Here is a 16,542-nt window from a genome sequence, read left to right on the forward strand (position 1 = left end):
AGTACATTGCATTCCCCTATAGACGAAGTCACTGAGTTTCAAAGAGATGAAGACTCAAATTTTGAAAAGGGTAAAAAATTTTGCACACTTTGTTCCTTCACCACCTTGCTAAAGGGAAGCCCAAGCACCAGTCTCCATACATTAAATCTGTATTAACTGCAAATGCCAGGTCCTGCTGGAAGTCAGCTCCCAGTGGTGAATAGACTTGTAACAGGGAATCAGTCTATTGGAATTGTGTTTTCAAGGGAAAATGTCATACTGAAAGTGTGTGGCCAGCAAATTTTGAGCATGGCAAAGGCAGAAGGAAAGTTATCCTAGCACATTTTAGGCTTCTTGTGATGTTCCAGACCACTCCAACCTTATTCCTAAATAATGATCTAACAAGAATGACCGGTCATCACAGCCCTGCTCTGATCGTTCCCATTACTCTGTCAGATGATAAAATAGCACAAGGAGTTCTTTGTTTACAAAGCACTACTGCTGAGGCAATTAGATGCAAAATAAGTGTCCCAGTATCGCTGTTGTACACATTTCCTGTAGTTTTAGAGCAGATATCTCTGAAAACATCTTCTGTCCTTCTGCATACTGAATGAATACGGCACTCAAGCCTTCCTTCACGCTACAAGTCCCTGTATGCCTTTGTAAATAAGGTGTGATTTTATAATGAGCTCCTTGGTGCTGTCCTGATCGGGAATGTTTTGTATAACACGTGCGACGATGGCCAGGCAGTTCACCCGTATGCTCTTCCATGCTGGCTAAAGGAGCTGCATGTGCAATAGCTTGAATCCCTTGATAAATTCACAATGTCAAGAGACATCAAAGTTGTTCAGCCCTTCTCATCAGCAAGTCCTATTTGGTTTCTTGAGCAAGGCTAGAGGACTGCTGAGATAAATCGATACAGTGACATATTCATCAGCTGCTCTCAGGAACTTCCACATATTTTACAGGAGGAATTCGTGTAAGGTATGATCTTATCTATGAGAATTTGTAAAGCCTTAAGAGATGACATATTATATATTTTTAAAAGCTCCCTGATTTTGTATGAACACTTGAGATACGGTAATCTGTTAATTTATTGATTTGTAGCTCAGCATAAAGCTGTCTGGCTTTTGGACAGCCCTTTTGATTTACCATCCTGTGGTGAAATCGCTGCAGGAATCTGGAGAAGGTCCAATTCTATTTGTTTAAAGTCCTGATCATGTGGCTTTGGCATTCCTAACATATCCAGCAATCATTTGCTTTTAATTACCATTCATTTCAACCACATAAGTAATGAATGTGGCTACCACATCCAACTTACAGGCTGTGTAAACTCTTGAGCTGGGTGGAACTTTCTTCTATATAGAGGCTTAACTATAAATTTAACTCAAAATGTGAATCCTCTTAACTTATTTTAGGCAGGCCTTTATAAGTTTAAAATAAAAATAAATAAAAAGGAAATGAAAAAAGCCTTAAATGAAAGATTCCACACAATACACCTGATTCACTTCAGGAGCAATTTCCTGGCCTCCCCAACCTCTTGGTATGACTGTAGAAACCTTAAAAAAACAAGTTGATTTAACGTTTCTATTTATTCATGGTGTCCAGTTTCCAGAGGAGTCTGTGACTTGTAGTTTTAAACTCAATTTAGCATTTAAACTCATTTTCGGCTGGATCCCAGTGGAGCAACAATTAGAAAAGGAAAAGAGTTCAAAGAGGAAGGGTTATAACCTTTCAGCGGTATGTTTGCCCGGACTTTAAAAAAAAAAAAAAGCATCTCTGTTACTATTCTTCCTACATTTGGCAAACACTAGGTCAGACAGCCAGGTTGTGAACCTGTTGGTATAGAGAACTTCACGGTTAGGTACAAACCCACACCCAGAAGTCTTTCATGGCAGCTGAGGCAAAGGCTCATTTTTTAGGGGTACAGTTTTTCATATCACGCTGAAAGCCCAGTACCAGCTGGCCCAACTTCTCTTGAGAAAAAAGAAATCTCACATCAAATCTGAGCAAGAGGAACCTACCAAAAAACATAAAGAGAAGCTGTGCTGTTGCTGCACTCTTTAAACTTGTGATAAACCTACACATCTTTTGCCATTGAAGGCTTCAGCTGAGACCGGTGTCCCAGCAATCCACATGCTGTATACATACATTGTGGGAGCCAAGCAGGCCTTGCAGGCAACGGTTGGAGGAGAAACAGAGGTACTGTAACTCTCCAGAAGTCATAACTGGCCAAACTGGGAGACGTACAGTGGCCTGCAAGTCAGGACCCGGGGCCCCCATTTATTAAACTACAGTGGTTTCATCAGGGAGAGCTGGAATCTGTACATATTTTGGTGTACTCAGAGCTAACCTGTGCTTTCTACAGTAACAGCACTTTCTGTAGCCAACAGTACTCTTACGAACGGGCTTCCAGTGTCATAAATTCAGCCTCGAGATTCAGACTCTGCCAAGACCTGGGTATGAAAAATCCTATTTGGAAGCACTGTACTTCATGAATACCAATGGATAACTAGTTGGCTTGTTTGCTTTGCATCTCCCCCAGTTCTTGTAAATACATGATATGGAAGCCTCCCCTGGGAGCCACGTGGCAGACCCTTCCCAATCGGAGCACGTGGGTACCCCCCGGCAGGATCTGCCTGTCCGGACACGTGGAACTGTGGGATAACGGTGTGCAGGGTGACCCAGGCAGCCAGGCTGATGCGGCTCTTATCTTCCACATAGAGATATCACCCACTCAGGTCAGAATTGATTGGATCATGCCTGAGATAATGGACTTTGTGAACCTAAATGTGAGTGTTCAGTGCTTCACATTTTATTTAGCTAACGCAGCTCAAGAAAGAGACCTTTTATGCAAGATTTGATCCCTTCAATTTGAGCATTATATTTTAGAGGCATTATAGTTTAGAGGGTAAAAGTGATACGACAGTAGCAGAAGAGACCAGCAGGAAAATTGTTACCAGTATGTCCTAAAATTACAGCAGATCTGGACAAAAGAATCTTATTTTTATAAAGCTGATTGACAGTACAGTTGATCATTCTGATGGTAATGAAATTACTACAAGGTGGAAGTGTAAGCACTTACTATGTTATCTATCAGCTCATAATAAGACAGCTAGACTTGACCAGAAAAAATAATCAGCTAGGGTGAATTAAATTAAGATTTTTGTCTCTGTTTCATGGGGTCAGAAAAAGATCTACCATATTTTCTGGAACAGATACAACAAATAGCTCATGTCAGATAATTTGTACCTACAGATATCTGCAAGGAAGATTTAGGAAAGAACCCTCACTCCCAAATAAGCACAGAGAAAGTCAATGTGCTTGTTTGAATTAATTAAAGAAAAGGAAAATTTGGAGGAGGAATATGCTGTTGTTCGTCTGCAGCTGCTGAAACTCCATTTTTGGAAGACATGTTTAAAAAGAAAATACAAATTTGTCCCTGGTCACTTGAAAAGAGCATAAGAATGACAGAAATGACAGCATATTTCATACAGAGAGACAGTTGACTGTGGATTATAATTATCCCTGGGCCAGGCTGTTAAAACGAAGGAAGACAGATCACGTAAAGTCCTGAACCACTGAACTTTGTTGTTCACAGGAGACAGATGCAACCCAGGGCGGACGGTTTTGAACGGAAGAGAAAGCCAAGGCTTTCTCATCAAATGCCTCCTTTCCCCTGTTGTTGTTTCCTGCTATTACTGATAAGCTGTAGCTGGTTTTTGAATTGGTTACAATGAGATGATTAAAAATGGTGATAACCTGATAGCTGGAAGTGATGCTGCGGCAGTGCCCAGCTGGAGAACAGTGGCAGCAGCGGCAGCCGGCAATGTGGTTCCAACCACCTCCTGCCTTTGAAACGTCACTGGGAAAGATCTATAGACAGCCCTCCTGCTACAGGCTATCAGTGTCTACTCTTCCTGTCCGACTTTTATTTAGCTTACTCAGGTTGATCAGTTCCCAGTGAAACTGAGAGCACTTTGAGACCCCTTTGAAAACTGAATTATCAAATGGAATTAGAGCCCCATTCAAAATTCACCTGTTTTTAATTTCATTAATATGTGTGCCTGTGTCTGGATCCATTACCTGCACAGCCCATCAGGTTTTTTTTCCCTTCATGCTGCCCCTTTCATGTGTCTACCTTCCAATTTCCTCTTTTTCTCTTCAGGTTATGGATCACCCAACTTCCATAGGCCAATACAATTTGATTTCCTCTCTCTCTGGCACTCCCACAGCTACACAAGCATCTACTGATACCTGTTTCTCTAGTCCTTTTTCAGTCCTGTATCAAACTTCCTCTCTTCTCGGCTGCTAGCCTATGGCCGTGAGCCAACCACCTCCACCTCTGCATAAAAGTCTTTGATTCCATCTTCAGAGTGGCCTTTATTGACCTTAGTTCAGACTACTTTTTGCACATTTGATGAAGTCTCATAAACCACAGAAGAGTTACTATTCTCATGAAATATGCTATGTGACCTTTTTTTAATTGGCTGCATCATCTGTAGGGGTGCAATCCACCTCTTATTTTAGAACCACATCTACATTTTAGGTTACGTTAGTGCACTGACTCAGAAAAGCTGACGGCTTTGTCACTAGTATCTTAAAAAGGAGGCATATATACACACACACGTACCTTGGCATTTTGAAGAGGAGGTTGGTAACTAGAGGGCCGATAGTACCTCCTCTGAGTAGCATCGGTATGAATGTCTCCGAGAAATAGCTCCTCCACAAGGTGGTCTAAATTGTGGTGCAGGTACTGCTTCTCCACGCGGATCAGCTGGAGTTCGTGCATGGCAAAATTCAGAGCTTTGGTGCATTCACAGCCATTCTCTTCTCTCAGCAAATCGTAGCTCACATCCTGCTCCCAGGGACTATCTTCTTGTATAAATCCAGGACACGTATGGTTCACCAACTCACTTAATTTTTTGGCTATTGCTTCGTTGTGGCATATGATCTGTATGTTGCGTAGCTGATAATCAGCTTCAGTACCCCCTCGGATGATCCAGGATGCTTGGCGGAGACGTATTTTGCCACGTATAACTAATGTGTAGATAGGGTTTGTGCATCGATTGCCACCGTAATAAAACTGATAGGCCTTAAATGTATTATTGTGGTAGAACCTGTAAGATCTTGTGACAAACTCTGGGCCTGCTCTAACTTCGCAGCTGTGGGAAGACAGAAAGTGATGGAAACAAAATTTTAGCAAGGTGGCACATCACGTACACTACAGGTAACAAGACTGAGCAAACCTGCATGGGTCTACAGAGACACTTGGGATGCTAATGTCCCCCTGGCATAAATGAGGCTAAGTAGGAACTTGGCATCTGTGGCCTGCCAATTAACCAACAATTTCCCCTACTGTTATGCTGTTATTAATATACTGCTTCATGGTCATCATATCTAACTAAGGGCTTTATCTTTGTAGGTTTAAATACTTTGAGTCATGTTTCACTTTTCCTTTTTGCCTAGGCACCACCATGTGACTCAGTTCTTCCATGAAAAAAGTAGGAGCATAGTAAACATCTGGTCTTCTCTTTTGCGTGGTAGATTTAGCAAAAGGACTGATAACATCAGAAAGTGAAATGCCAAACGTCCACAGAACAGTACAAAGAACTGGCTTCTATGGTGCTGTAAAAGCTTCTCAGTGGAGCATCCTCAGGGGATGTGCAGGATTGTGTCCTCAGCTTTTCCACTCAAACTTTCAACAGAGGTGGCAGTTAATGCAAACTTCTGACCGTTAATGCAAAACTAACTTCTGTTTGGCTTGAATTTGGACCATGCAATATTCAGATATTGTGTTGTTTCTTTGTTTTTTTTTTTTTTTTTTTTTTTTTCTGAAGGTGTAAGTGGCAGTTAAATTCCACTTCCTGTAGAAAGTCCTTTTGTGCCTTCAGACTTGTCCCCCTTGTCACACCCGCATTGCTTAACATAAACACACTCCTTTCTGTTAAAATACCCCAGTCTTTCCTACTACAAGTCACTTCAAATAAGCATGTGAATATTGCCTGCTGAGACACAGAAAGCAAAATAGCTCTCTGAATTACAAGTCACCATGTATACAGGTTAATAGAACTGGTGAAATACAGCTTCTTAATTTCTTCTGCTAATAAAACCTGTGCTAGACACATGCTCTGAAAACAAGGACCCATTCAATGGATCTACTGCATGTAGTCAAAGATAGTACAATGTTATGTTTGAATAAGCATCCATTTTGGCAACTTGGGCTCCTTCCTATTCAAAGAGAGATTTAAAGATATTTCACAGCATGTTGTTTAAAATCCAGACTATAAATCAATTTGTCAAGACAGCTTTATAACATGCTATTCTATTGTACATAACGCCGCTCCTTCTCTTTTTACGCATAAACATATAGAAAGCATCTGGAATTTAGAGCACCACCATATTAAAGAAAATATTTCCCCTGCTGCTTAAAGTGGGAATATTCATCCTTCCCCCTCTGCTTCCTTCCCCTCTTCTCTTCCACATATACCACTCAAGCAACTTGTTTTATCTTTCCTTACCCAGTAGAGACCCAGTGTCCCTCAATGTTGGGAGGCATCTGCACAGTGATCCGGGCTCCATTGTGAAGGTGTTTCAGCATATGATGACACTGTGACTCCTTGAAAGCCCTCCATGCACTCTTCTCCAAGGACCGAGGGTGAGACCTGCTGTCCGGGTGAAGAAGAGCAGAACCTTCTCCCAGCCCTGTCATAGAAAAGTGTAAATTATCATGAGACCCTGCTGAGAAGGGCTTCAACACGATAAAGGAGGTTGTGAACGTCTTGTGTTGAATGACACTTGTTCGCAATGTTGTGTGTCTAGGAAAGTAGTGTTTACATTTCTTTTCTTACCTGAAAAAAAAAAAAAGGGACGCTCTTCCTCTCTTTCAGCCCACTAATAGTCCACTAAATTAATTTGCTTTACGAAATACACTGGGAGAAGGGCTTGAACCAAAATGTTGCGTTCCCACACCCAGGATATGTGGCTTTGAACCTGAATTTTATAGACACCTCTGTAATCTCTGGTCAGGACAATCAAAAACCTGGATCGTGGTTTTTGGAAAGTTGCATCCAGAACCGGACATAAACTCTGTGGTTTCAGCCCGCCTCTAATTTGAACGCTTCTATAATAAACTTGCAAATAAAGACTACTCTTTAAAGCCAAGGGAGAACAGATATTAAAAGCAAAGCCTCTGCACACAGGAAGCCTCTGTGATGACTGAGGTGGTCAATTAAAGGCAGATTCTGCTATTTTTATTTTAAAGGGGAAAAAGAATTTCAAAAGCTAATTTTATCTCCAGCACACAGTAATTTTGGTTTCTACTAATGTATACATACAAAACCCACCAGTGCTCTCTCTACACAATATTAATTGAACAAAATGAGTACGTAGCTTCAGAAGGAATGCGTCTTTACTCTTTTAGGCACTGCCTGCTTAGATATGTTGGAAAACATGGATCAAAAGAAAAACACACATCTAGAGGTTAAGAGGTGAAACACATGAACCTTATATAATGGGTTGGAAACCGTATTGCTTTGCCAGAAGGAAATTAAGAACAGTGGGCTAGAAAACGAATATGGGGTGGGGTGGGGGCACTGGTTGTGCGCCCGGGAAGTCGGGGTGACCATCCTGGGAGAGGGGTATCTTGCTAACATGTGCTCCCAGGGGCAGGGTCTAGGATTCATCCTCATCATTTCTGGTGCCCTTTTGGCTGACCCAGCTCAGGAACGAGGCTTTTCAGGATCACCAGTGCATGGTGCAACCCTACAGCTCACTGAGCCGCCTAATGCAGGATCCAGCTCATTCTTCCCTAGGCCCCATCTAACGCTTAGGCATATCCTTGGGCAGCGCACAAAATCACTAAAGAAATTACAGGAAAAATCAGTATTATCTGTTTTTAGGTAGACACTGTTTCAAACCTTTGCCATTTCCTATTGCAAAAAGAAAACAGTGTCAGTGATTCATTATGTTGGCTAGATCTTAGATCTTCCAGAAGAAACTTGGATAACACCTGGGAAAATAGCATTGCTAAAAATATAAATACATGCCAACCATTTAAAAATAGCAATTCCTAAGCTAAACAAAAGGAAGCACTTATCCAGTAGGCAGGATAAAGAATGATCAGAAAGAACACAATAAATACTTGAACATAAACTGTGCTCACCACTGAATGATCTCAGGATTTAATGAGATTAATGAATACAACCTCACAAAGTCTTTACTGGAAAATCTGGTAGCTTTGTTGCAGGTTACAAATAATTCTTCCATCTGAATGAGAATTTATGGCTTTACTTTCTAAAGGGTAATAAATACTAGGGTGCTTTGATATTTGAGCACGTCGTCTGAGATGCCCTTAAAGGAGCCTGATTTCCAGAGAGTCAATACTTCTCCCTTTCTGGAAGTCAAGGATTCTCAGGTATTTCTACATCGGCAAGCAGAGTCACTCATGTTAGCACCAAACACTCCCGTTCTGCAGCCAGAAACGGTACGGCTGCTTTAGAAATGGTATGGCCACGGCAGGGTGACTCTCCGCTTGAGCTGACTACATCTTTAGAGAGGCAGGATTTACTAGATAGGGTGAGTGCTTCATGGCACAGCCTCCTGGGCTGAAGCCAGCATCTCTGCACAGCAGCTCTGTGCTGTGCTTTGCCTGCAGCCCACCTCACCTGGAGCAGCACTTGACACTCTCAAAAACTTGGGCTTACTTGGTTTATCTGAAACTTTGTGGTTATGGGACAGATATCACAGGCCTTCACCCTGCCAGGAGAGCAAGTTCAGCCAGGTACAGGTAAGCTTACGAGTATATTTATTTTTGTTATTACAAATCACAGCTAGTGACTGAAAGCTTGCCTTCTAACACCCTTTTCCATCTCTAAGTCTCCACACATTCAAAAAGCCCGCATTACTTCAGCACCTCATTTTGAAATGGAGCGAGCACTCCTGTCCATGGGCTCAGAGCATCTTTTGGGTCAGAAAGCGACACCTACTCCAAGGTACCCAGTAGAGGCTGTAGCCATCAGTACTAACTTTCAACGGAAACATAGCTGTCAGGATGTCTCCTGCAGACAAATTATCTCACGCTGAAACAGCCTTTGAAAATTTACACTTCCACTTGACGTTGTTAAGTGTTTGAAATCTGCCATCAAGAGGAGGTTTTGAAACGGTTCAAGTGACTATTTCCAAGGCATATTTATTATTCCATTTGCTTTTAAGAAGTTGTATTTTGCCTAGCTTGTGTCATATGATTCATGAAGACAGACGCACTTAAAAATGAACGATTTATTCATTTAAACATTCTTAGGCATTTAATTTCTCCAAGCAAAAATCTTTCTGTGGGAGGATACCATCTTGTATGTGCACTTATCAAAGGAGAAAATGCAGTAACCACATTATACATTCCCAATTATTCCCTGGAGTAAATACTGAAAAGAAGGGGTTTTCAAAAGGAGTCAAACTATGTGGTATTACACAGTGTCTTTTCTTTGCTATAGCTCAAAAGCAAGGGGGTCCCAGCTCTCCCTGGCACATGCATGTAGTTCTGTCTGCAACTTGCAAATGACAGACAGAAGGGGGATTTGCATTGATAGGTCTAGAGATCTGTACCTGCGGAGTGGGTACTTGTTCTGGATTCTGTCCATCCAACTGTGAAAATGAGGGCAGGAACAAGCTTAGGTAATCATGACAGGCATGAGAATTTAACATAGGCTGCAGAGACAGGAGAAGGGATGTAGAAAACACACATGTGCTAGGCAACATCACATAAACAGGATGTGAATATCAGAATATGAATTACGGTATAAAATTAAAAGGCAGCGATGGGACCTTTACATATATTTGTGTTGCTGGGGCAAGGAAATAATTTAGCACAGGCTCCTTCCTTGACGAGTAATCATTTCAATGCTTTTATATTTCCTGACATATGCCTGTAGATATGACTACCGTACAAAGGTGCCATAACTTCCTCTAGTTCCTTCTTAAGATCAAACACAAGACCGGTGATACGCTTCCCACACAGGTCATTAAACCGGACACCCTCTTCCTGTGCTTCTCCTTGCAGCAGGTGCTCAGAGGCAGCGCAGTGTCCCCCTTCTCCACCCTTGGCAGTGCACAACGAGGTGTTCTGCAAAACCGAGGTCCTGCAGGGATGATGTCACTAATTTTAAAAGGTCCATTTGGCCACGTTAAATGGGGCATCGCTGGAAGGCTCAAGGTTAAAATGTGCTTTCATGAAACCGGGAAAAGAATTTCATAGCTCTTTAAAAGCCTGCTTTGGAGCCTTGATGCTGTTGCAACATAGTTGGAGCCACTACTTTCATTCAAAAAGATCCAAGTCTGCTATTCTCTACAGCACAGACAGATGGTAGGCTTCAGTACCTCCACGACAAGCCGTTTAAGTGTCTCAGACTCAGCTGAGAGTATCTCAGACTCTCTCTGACTGACTTTTAAATATTTGTGTGTTATTAAGGAATCCTACCCACTTGTTAAAAACAAATAAATAAATAAAATCCACCATGTTATGACTCAAAAGTCTTACAGACTTAAACAAAACCAATCTTTGCATGAGGCTAATAGCAATAATTCTGTGAAGCCTCTGGTTGGCTTTCACTTTAGCTACACGACAACCAGAGGTCATAAGATTGTATCACCCACCCCATGGCGGCTGTTTTGCCCAGGAGCAAGTCCAAAGGGAAAGGAAAATTCCAGAATCCACCAGAAATGCCAGCTACAAAACCTAAGCAAAACAAATGTGTAGATCACAGCTTTAGTATCAAACTAACCAAAAATAGATTAAGAGGTGCTACAGCTAGCTGGGGATCCCTGCCCGGGCCCTCACAGATCACACTTGAAAGGGGCAGATGCTATATCCACCTGAGTGGGAAAGTGGAGGTCTGCACAGCTGCCACCCCAGCAAAACGTGGATAGGAGCACGCACTGCACCAGACAGAGGACTTCTGGCTCTCAGGTTCACCTATAAACCTGTATCTGATGTGGGAACAACGATTCAAGATAAAAGTAATTGTTAAGGGGAGATAGGTTACTTTCAAGTTCTTCAAAGATTTCTGCGCATAGCTGCGAGTAAAATACAAATCTTAAAAGGGCAATCTGTTGGCAGCCTGTTACCCAAACATGTTTCAAAAATGGCTATGACGAAGCTCTCCACCAACATTTCTGCAAAAAAACTGTGAGCTGCTAGAAAAATTGTTTTGGTTTTCTGAAAAACAGTATGCAAATAATGTACAATTGCAAAACAGATAATAAGTAGAGTTGAGCTTGAACACAAATTCTTACAATTTAAACCGTGCCTAAACACCCCGGCCAAATTCTGTTCTCAGCTATGCCAGCCTGCAAAAGAATAGCTCAAATAATATTAAATCTTAAACTGTTTAGATTTAATCAGTTTAATGAACACCTCTCCCAGAATCTAAACCATAGCTTCAGACATGTCCAAGTGTAGCGCTTCAAACCAAACTCAAAGCTACTAGGCATTCAGCAGGTTCACCCTTTGCTAAATGGGAGAATACCTAAATAGAATTCAAAACTGGATTTAGATTGGGATTGCTCAGCAGGAACCACTTCATTTTTTCTGTCATTTATAGCAATGCAAATCCAGAAGAGCACTGTTTTATTACGAATTAAAACAACCTCGAGTGATAGTACGAGTTCAAAATGTGGGATGGTTTACTCTCTGATAGAAATGTTTTAACGTTTGTGCTTTATTTTTGCAGCAAACTCTTTTCAAGTTAGAACTTGTTTGAAACTCAAAAAACCTTACAACAGATAAAGAATAATTGGCTGCATTAAGTTTATAGCTCTCCTTATCTGGGCAGTTGCCCTGCACAATTAAATAAAGAGACATTTGGATTACACTCTTTCTTGATGTGGGATAGTGTTAGATAACGCCCATGACAGGCTTTTAGCTACAGTGCAAGCTTACGTAATTGCCATGGAGAATATAATGTCCTGTTACCAAGCCGCGCTCTGTGTTTACCAATGTTTTCCCTGCGCTTGAAACTTCAAAGACTCGTCGCAGGATTGGGACCTGAATTAGCTACTACAAACAAAAGGGTTGGGAAGGGAAAGCTGGGTTTTATGGCCATGGAAGCAGACAGGACAATGATTTCCTTTCACATGTATCTGTTGCCTTCCTTGCGCATACAGAGTTTCCAAGGTATAGCTTTCAAAGAGACGCGAAATGAATGTTTCAGAGTGTGAAAGATCCTGAAGAGCGAACCAAAGTATGTTTAGATGGGACAGCTAAAAAGAAAGTCCTCCAAGCCTGACTGGCCCAGCACTGAGGTCCTCTGTCATGCTACAGCTCGGTCCTTACTCAATGCCCCATCTTGGAAGAGGCCAGAGAACCAAGCGCCAAGCAGTTACACAGCCAACAGCCTCTCCTAAACTGAAGTTCGGCTCTTCATTGGGATGACTGCTGCTAGGTTTCACCCATGCAAGGTGAAACGCCACTGCCCGGAGCATGGGCTTCTTTATGAAGCCCCGAAGGTTTAAAGCTCACCTCCCTGCAGGGCAGCAGGAAATCTGCTGCTGGCATGAGTGGGTGCAGCACTGGGCCATAAGTTCAATATCAACGGTAGTTTGGTCTTGCCCTCCTTGAAGGAAACATCTGTTCTTTGTAAGAGACATCTGCCATGCAGCTGGCAGACCTCTGCCCTGGCCTCCACCCACACCTTGGCACCAGGATTTATTCAGGTGGAACTGCCTCCAATGCCTATGGGACTTGTGACTGAGTAAAGACAATGCTAAACAAACTCGCTACATATAATCCTACCCTCTATCGGCCCTGATCAAAGCGTCGCATCAGTAATAAAATACTAGCCTTGCCTTGGATAGCTGAGGGTATTTACCTTCAGCATGGTTGAGGCTACTTTTGGGCTTTATCACCTGGCAGCCCACCTCCTACGGACACCCTACAGAGCGCAAAAATGGCCCTTCCTGTACAAGACACCTACATTGTACCCCTGTTAGCCGACAGTCAAGCTACAGAGATGAGTGAAATCGAATTTACGCTGACAAAATTGTGAATAAAGTTGAGCCCATCTTCTGACTCTCCCTGCCAACTCTACAAGTCTTATGCTAAACAGTGTGTCTTCTCCTCTTTCCCTCTTTGCTGTCTTGAGATTTCCAAATGCAGTATTTTACTGAGGGAACAGATCATATACGCCTCTAGCATGGAGCGCAGTATTTGTCCATTTTATGGATATGGGTATTTATATCTTCTGATACATTTACTTATTATTTTCCTGAGCAAGTTTTGAAATAAACCACTTCTATGTAACTGATTTAATCAATATTGCCAGAGAACATTTGAAAGCATAAGCAGTTTTGCTCTGAAAGTCCTAGCAGTCCTGTGTTCATCTTTATTAGTAGTATTTCCATGATGTTATCTACAAATCATTTCACTTAAAGTTTCTAATGCATTACTCTAACAGTGACATAATGAGAAATAGGCTGAAGTTTCTTCTTAGCATCTGTATTTGTGAAAAAAAAGTTTACATTTACAAAATAAATTAGCCAAATTTGTTTTGAATCCACTTGAACGTAGCTTTTATTAATCAGGTTTTCTGGAGCTGAATGATCTTAGCATTTGACATCTGAAACTTCTGTGGCTTTTTGTCTAAGCAAAGAAAACAGTGATAATGGACAACTTCCAGCTGCAAACCTCTTTTTTTTTTTTTTTTTGACATTGTACAGGTTTTATTTTGATTAATGAAGACAAGTTTTTCCAAATTTCAATTCAGTGATGTTAAAGTAGGCATTTCTTAATGTAATGAAAGCAGAAGCTTTAGCTTTACAGGACATTTAAACTCGTGTTCTAAAGCTTTAAGCCCTAAAAATCCTCAACCACCCACCCACACTCACTCGATTTTAACCCTTAAATTGCCATGTGCAATAGAAATGCAAAAGAAAATATCACCTGCTGTAAAGAGGCTTAACACTGCGATCCCCTGGGATCGCTAGTTATTACATATTACCAATTCGGGCTAGCCGAAGGATGTTCCCATTCACTCTAAGGCACAGGGCAAAAGCTCTAGGACAGGGTAAATACATTTAGACGGGCTACGTTTCAGTGCATTATATGCTACTGATGTCATTTTCAAGTTTGTAAGAGGGCAGTAGTTACCCAATGCTTGAAGCTCAGCTCCAAACCGTGCACTGCTACATTACCGAGCTGTATATCTTTATATACAAGGCGCCGAGTTACATCTTTCTACAAGAACTTAGGTTTATGTTATTTGGTGAAATATAACTGCAGATGGAAGAAATAGATTATTTTCCTCCTTCATCGTCTTTTGGCAGCTGCTGTTTTGATCTGATCACTGGCCCTGATTTGTTTCCTGATCCAGCCAGGGTTCAGCTCTGCTCTGTAATTCCAAGCAGATGAGCCGGGGAGTCCAACCCTGTAATTACACCTCCTCTCTTTACCCTCTAACTTCAAACCTCCCATTTAAACTGTTACATCTCAGATCACAGAGTTTTAAAGAACACCTCTGGCGTTCCAGCAGGTCTGGCTCAACTAAAGACATTTCTGTGCTCTCCGGATTTCATAGCTGAGCTGTGAGAAGGGTATAAAACCCCCTCCTGGGGAACAAGGTCTCTTGCTCTTTCTTTCTCAAAACAAAATACACAATCAGAAGCCCATGCTCTTTATTATTTATTGAATACCATCTGTGTGCTTAGCACTTGTACAAACACAGAGAGAGACAATCCCTGCTCCACAAAATCAACCCCAGGAACAGCTCTGAAATCTTTACCCCAGCTCACAGATCTCACACTGAATCCATGTAGGTCACTTGCGTTGTAACAGTTAAAATAAATTCCTCTTTTTACGAGTAAGCTTGGGGTCCTAAGAAATTTAACTGAAGAAGGCTGGATGCTACAAAGTACTTCAGAATTAGGAACACTCGTCAAAACGATGCTGTAACCAAGTAGGTTGAATAACTCTTTCAGAACAATATTGCGCCCGGATTTTTCAAATCTGGCTGCCAAATGTTAGACATACCTACGCAGATCATTAAATAGCCTCCTCTTCAGAAGTTGCTCTTGAAGAACACTGGCTCTCTGGAAAGATGGTTTTTCTGTTCAAGTGCCTAAATATGGATTTACACACTGAACTTGTAAGTTTAAATTTAAATACACTGGCTTTTCTCACTAAAATTTTGCGTACTGTGCAGTTTCAGAGAAACATTAGGGCTAAGCTGAGAGAGTTCCAAGGCAGGACTGCACCTAATGACACCCAGAGTCTCGGTACTCTGCAGCAAAACATTTTTAGTTGGGTACAAGACCCGGTGCTGGCAAACTTGGCTGCCTACAACGTCCCAGCAAACATCTCCACTTCAAAAACCTCTTCTTCGCCTGCAGGTGAAACGTGGGTCCCACGGAACATCTCGGCCAAGATGCCGGGGGCTTGGTAGAGCCAGCCCTTTGCCCAGAGGCGCGTAAAGCATCCCTGTGTGAGGTGCCCGGACCAGCTGCTCCATCCAAGCAGTTACGGGCGTGCAACGCTACGACCGCCGACACGAACTTCGGAGCGGGACGCTTTCTGCATGACTTTACCCACACGGGCTGGCTGCCCCTCCACGCTGCGCCCACGCGGTTTGCGAAGGGGTCCGGCTAACAAGAGGCTTCAGGCAGAGCGAACAAGGTCTCTGCCCGCTTCGGCATCCATACGGACCTTTCCTCTGCCAGACCCCCGGCGCAAGGAGCCCACGGCCACGACGGGCGACCCTCTCCCCCCACCAGCGTGGTTACGGGCCCCCCTCGCAACCCAGCCGGCTTTCGGGGCTCACCACGAGTAGTCACCCACCCACCCACCCACCCAGCGGGCGGGGACCCCCAGGCAGGCGGCCCCCCTCCGCCCCGGGCCCCGCACTCACCGTGCAGCAACAGGGCTGGGAACAGGTATCTCATGAGGCTGCCGTACGGGGCGGACATCTCCCCGCCTCGCTGCGCCCCTTCCCCGCGCCTTCGCTCCGGCCGCCACCTCCCGCCGCGCCGCCCGCGCCTCAGCGCCGCCGCGGGCAGCCCACGGCCCGGCGCTGGGGGGCAGGCGGCTGGCGGGGCCGGGGGCCGCCGGGCACCCTCCGGGGGCCGCCGCTGCCGCCGCTCCTCGGGGCTCCCGCTTCTCAGGGCTCCCGCCCCGGCAGGGCTCCGGCTCGGCCGCCGCTCGGTGCCCGAAGATGCCCGCTGCTGCTGCTCCTCCTCCTCCTCCCCCGCCTCCGCCGCCGCGTCCCTCGCCGTCTCCGCGGAGCGCGGCGGTGGCTCCGCTTCATATTTCCCCTTCCAGCAGGAGGAGGAGGAGGGGTCGGGAGGTGGGGACTCCTCCCAGGGCGGGGAGGGGGGCGGCCCCGCCGCTGGGCTGGTGGCGGCGGTGGCGGGACAGCGCTCCCACGGCGCGGGAAGGGACCCGCCGGGCGCCTCCGAGGGGCGCGGGTGGCGGGCACAGGGACGGGAGCACCGGGCGGTGGCGGGGACGGGAGCACCGGGCAGCCCGGGGGTTGTGAGATCGGGAGGCGGGTGGGGTGTGCCCGTGGGGGGCTGGAGGAG

The 16,542-nt window shown here is 44.1% G+C and overlaps 1 protein-coding gene across 1 annotated transcript in view; it reads right to left on the reverse strand.

Annotated features, from left to right (window-relative positions):
- Positions 1-16,295, reverse strand: part of APCDD1 (APC down-regulated 1) — a 31,714-nt gene extending 15,419 nt beyond the window's left edge. Inside the window, exons 1-3 of the mRNA XM_064443012.1 lie at positions 15,873-16,295; positions 6,501-6,684; positions 4,613-5,144 (exon numbers count right to left, since the gene is read on the reverse strand). Of these exons, the coding sequence (XP_064299082.1) occupies positions 4,613-5,144; positions 6,501-6,684; positions 15,873-15,930 (774 nt within the window). The 5' untranslated portion in view covers positions 15,931-16,295. The remainder of the gene's footprint in view (positions 1-4,612; positions 5,145-6,500; positions 6,685-15,872) is intronic.
- Positions 16,296-16,542: the final 247 nt, after the last annotated feature.

This window comes from Phalacrocorax carbo, chromosome 2 (genome assembly GCF_963921805.1).
Source record: "Phalacrocorax carbo chromosome 2, bPhaCar2.1, whole genome shotgun sequence".
Taxonomy (NCBI): Eukaryota; Metazoa; Chordata; class Aves; order Suliformes; family Phalacrocoracidae; genus Phalacrocorax; species Phalacrocorax carbo.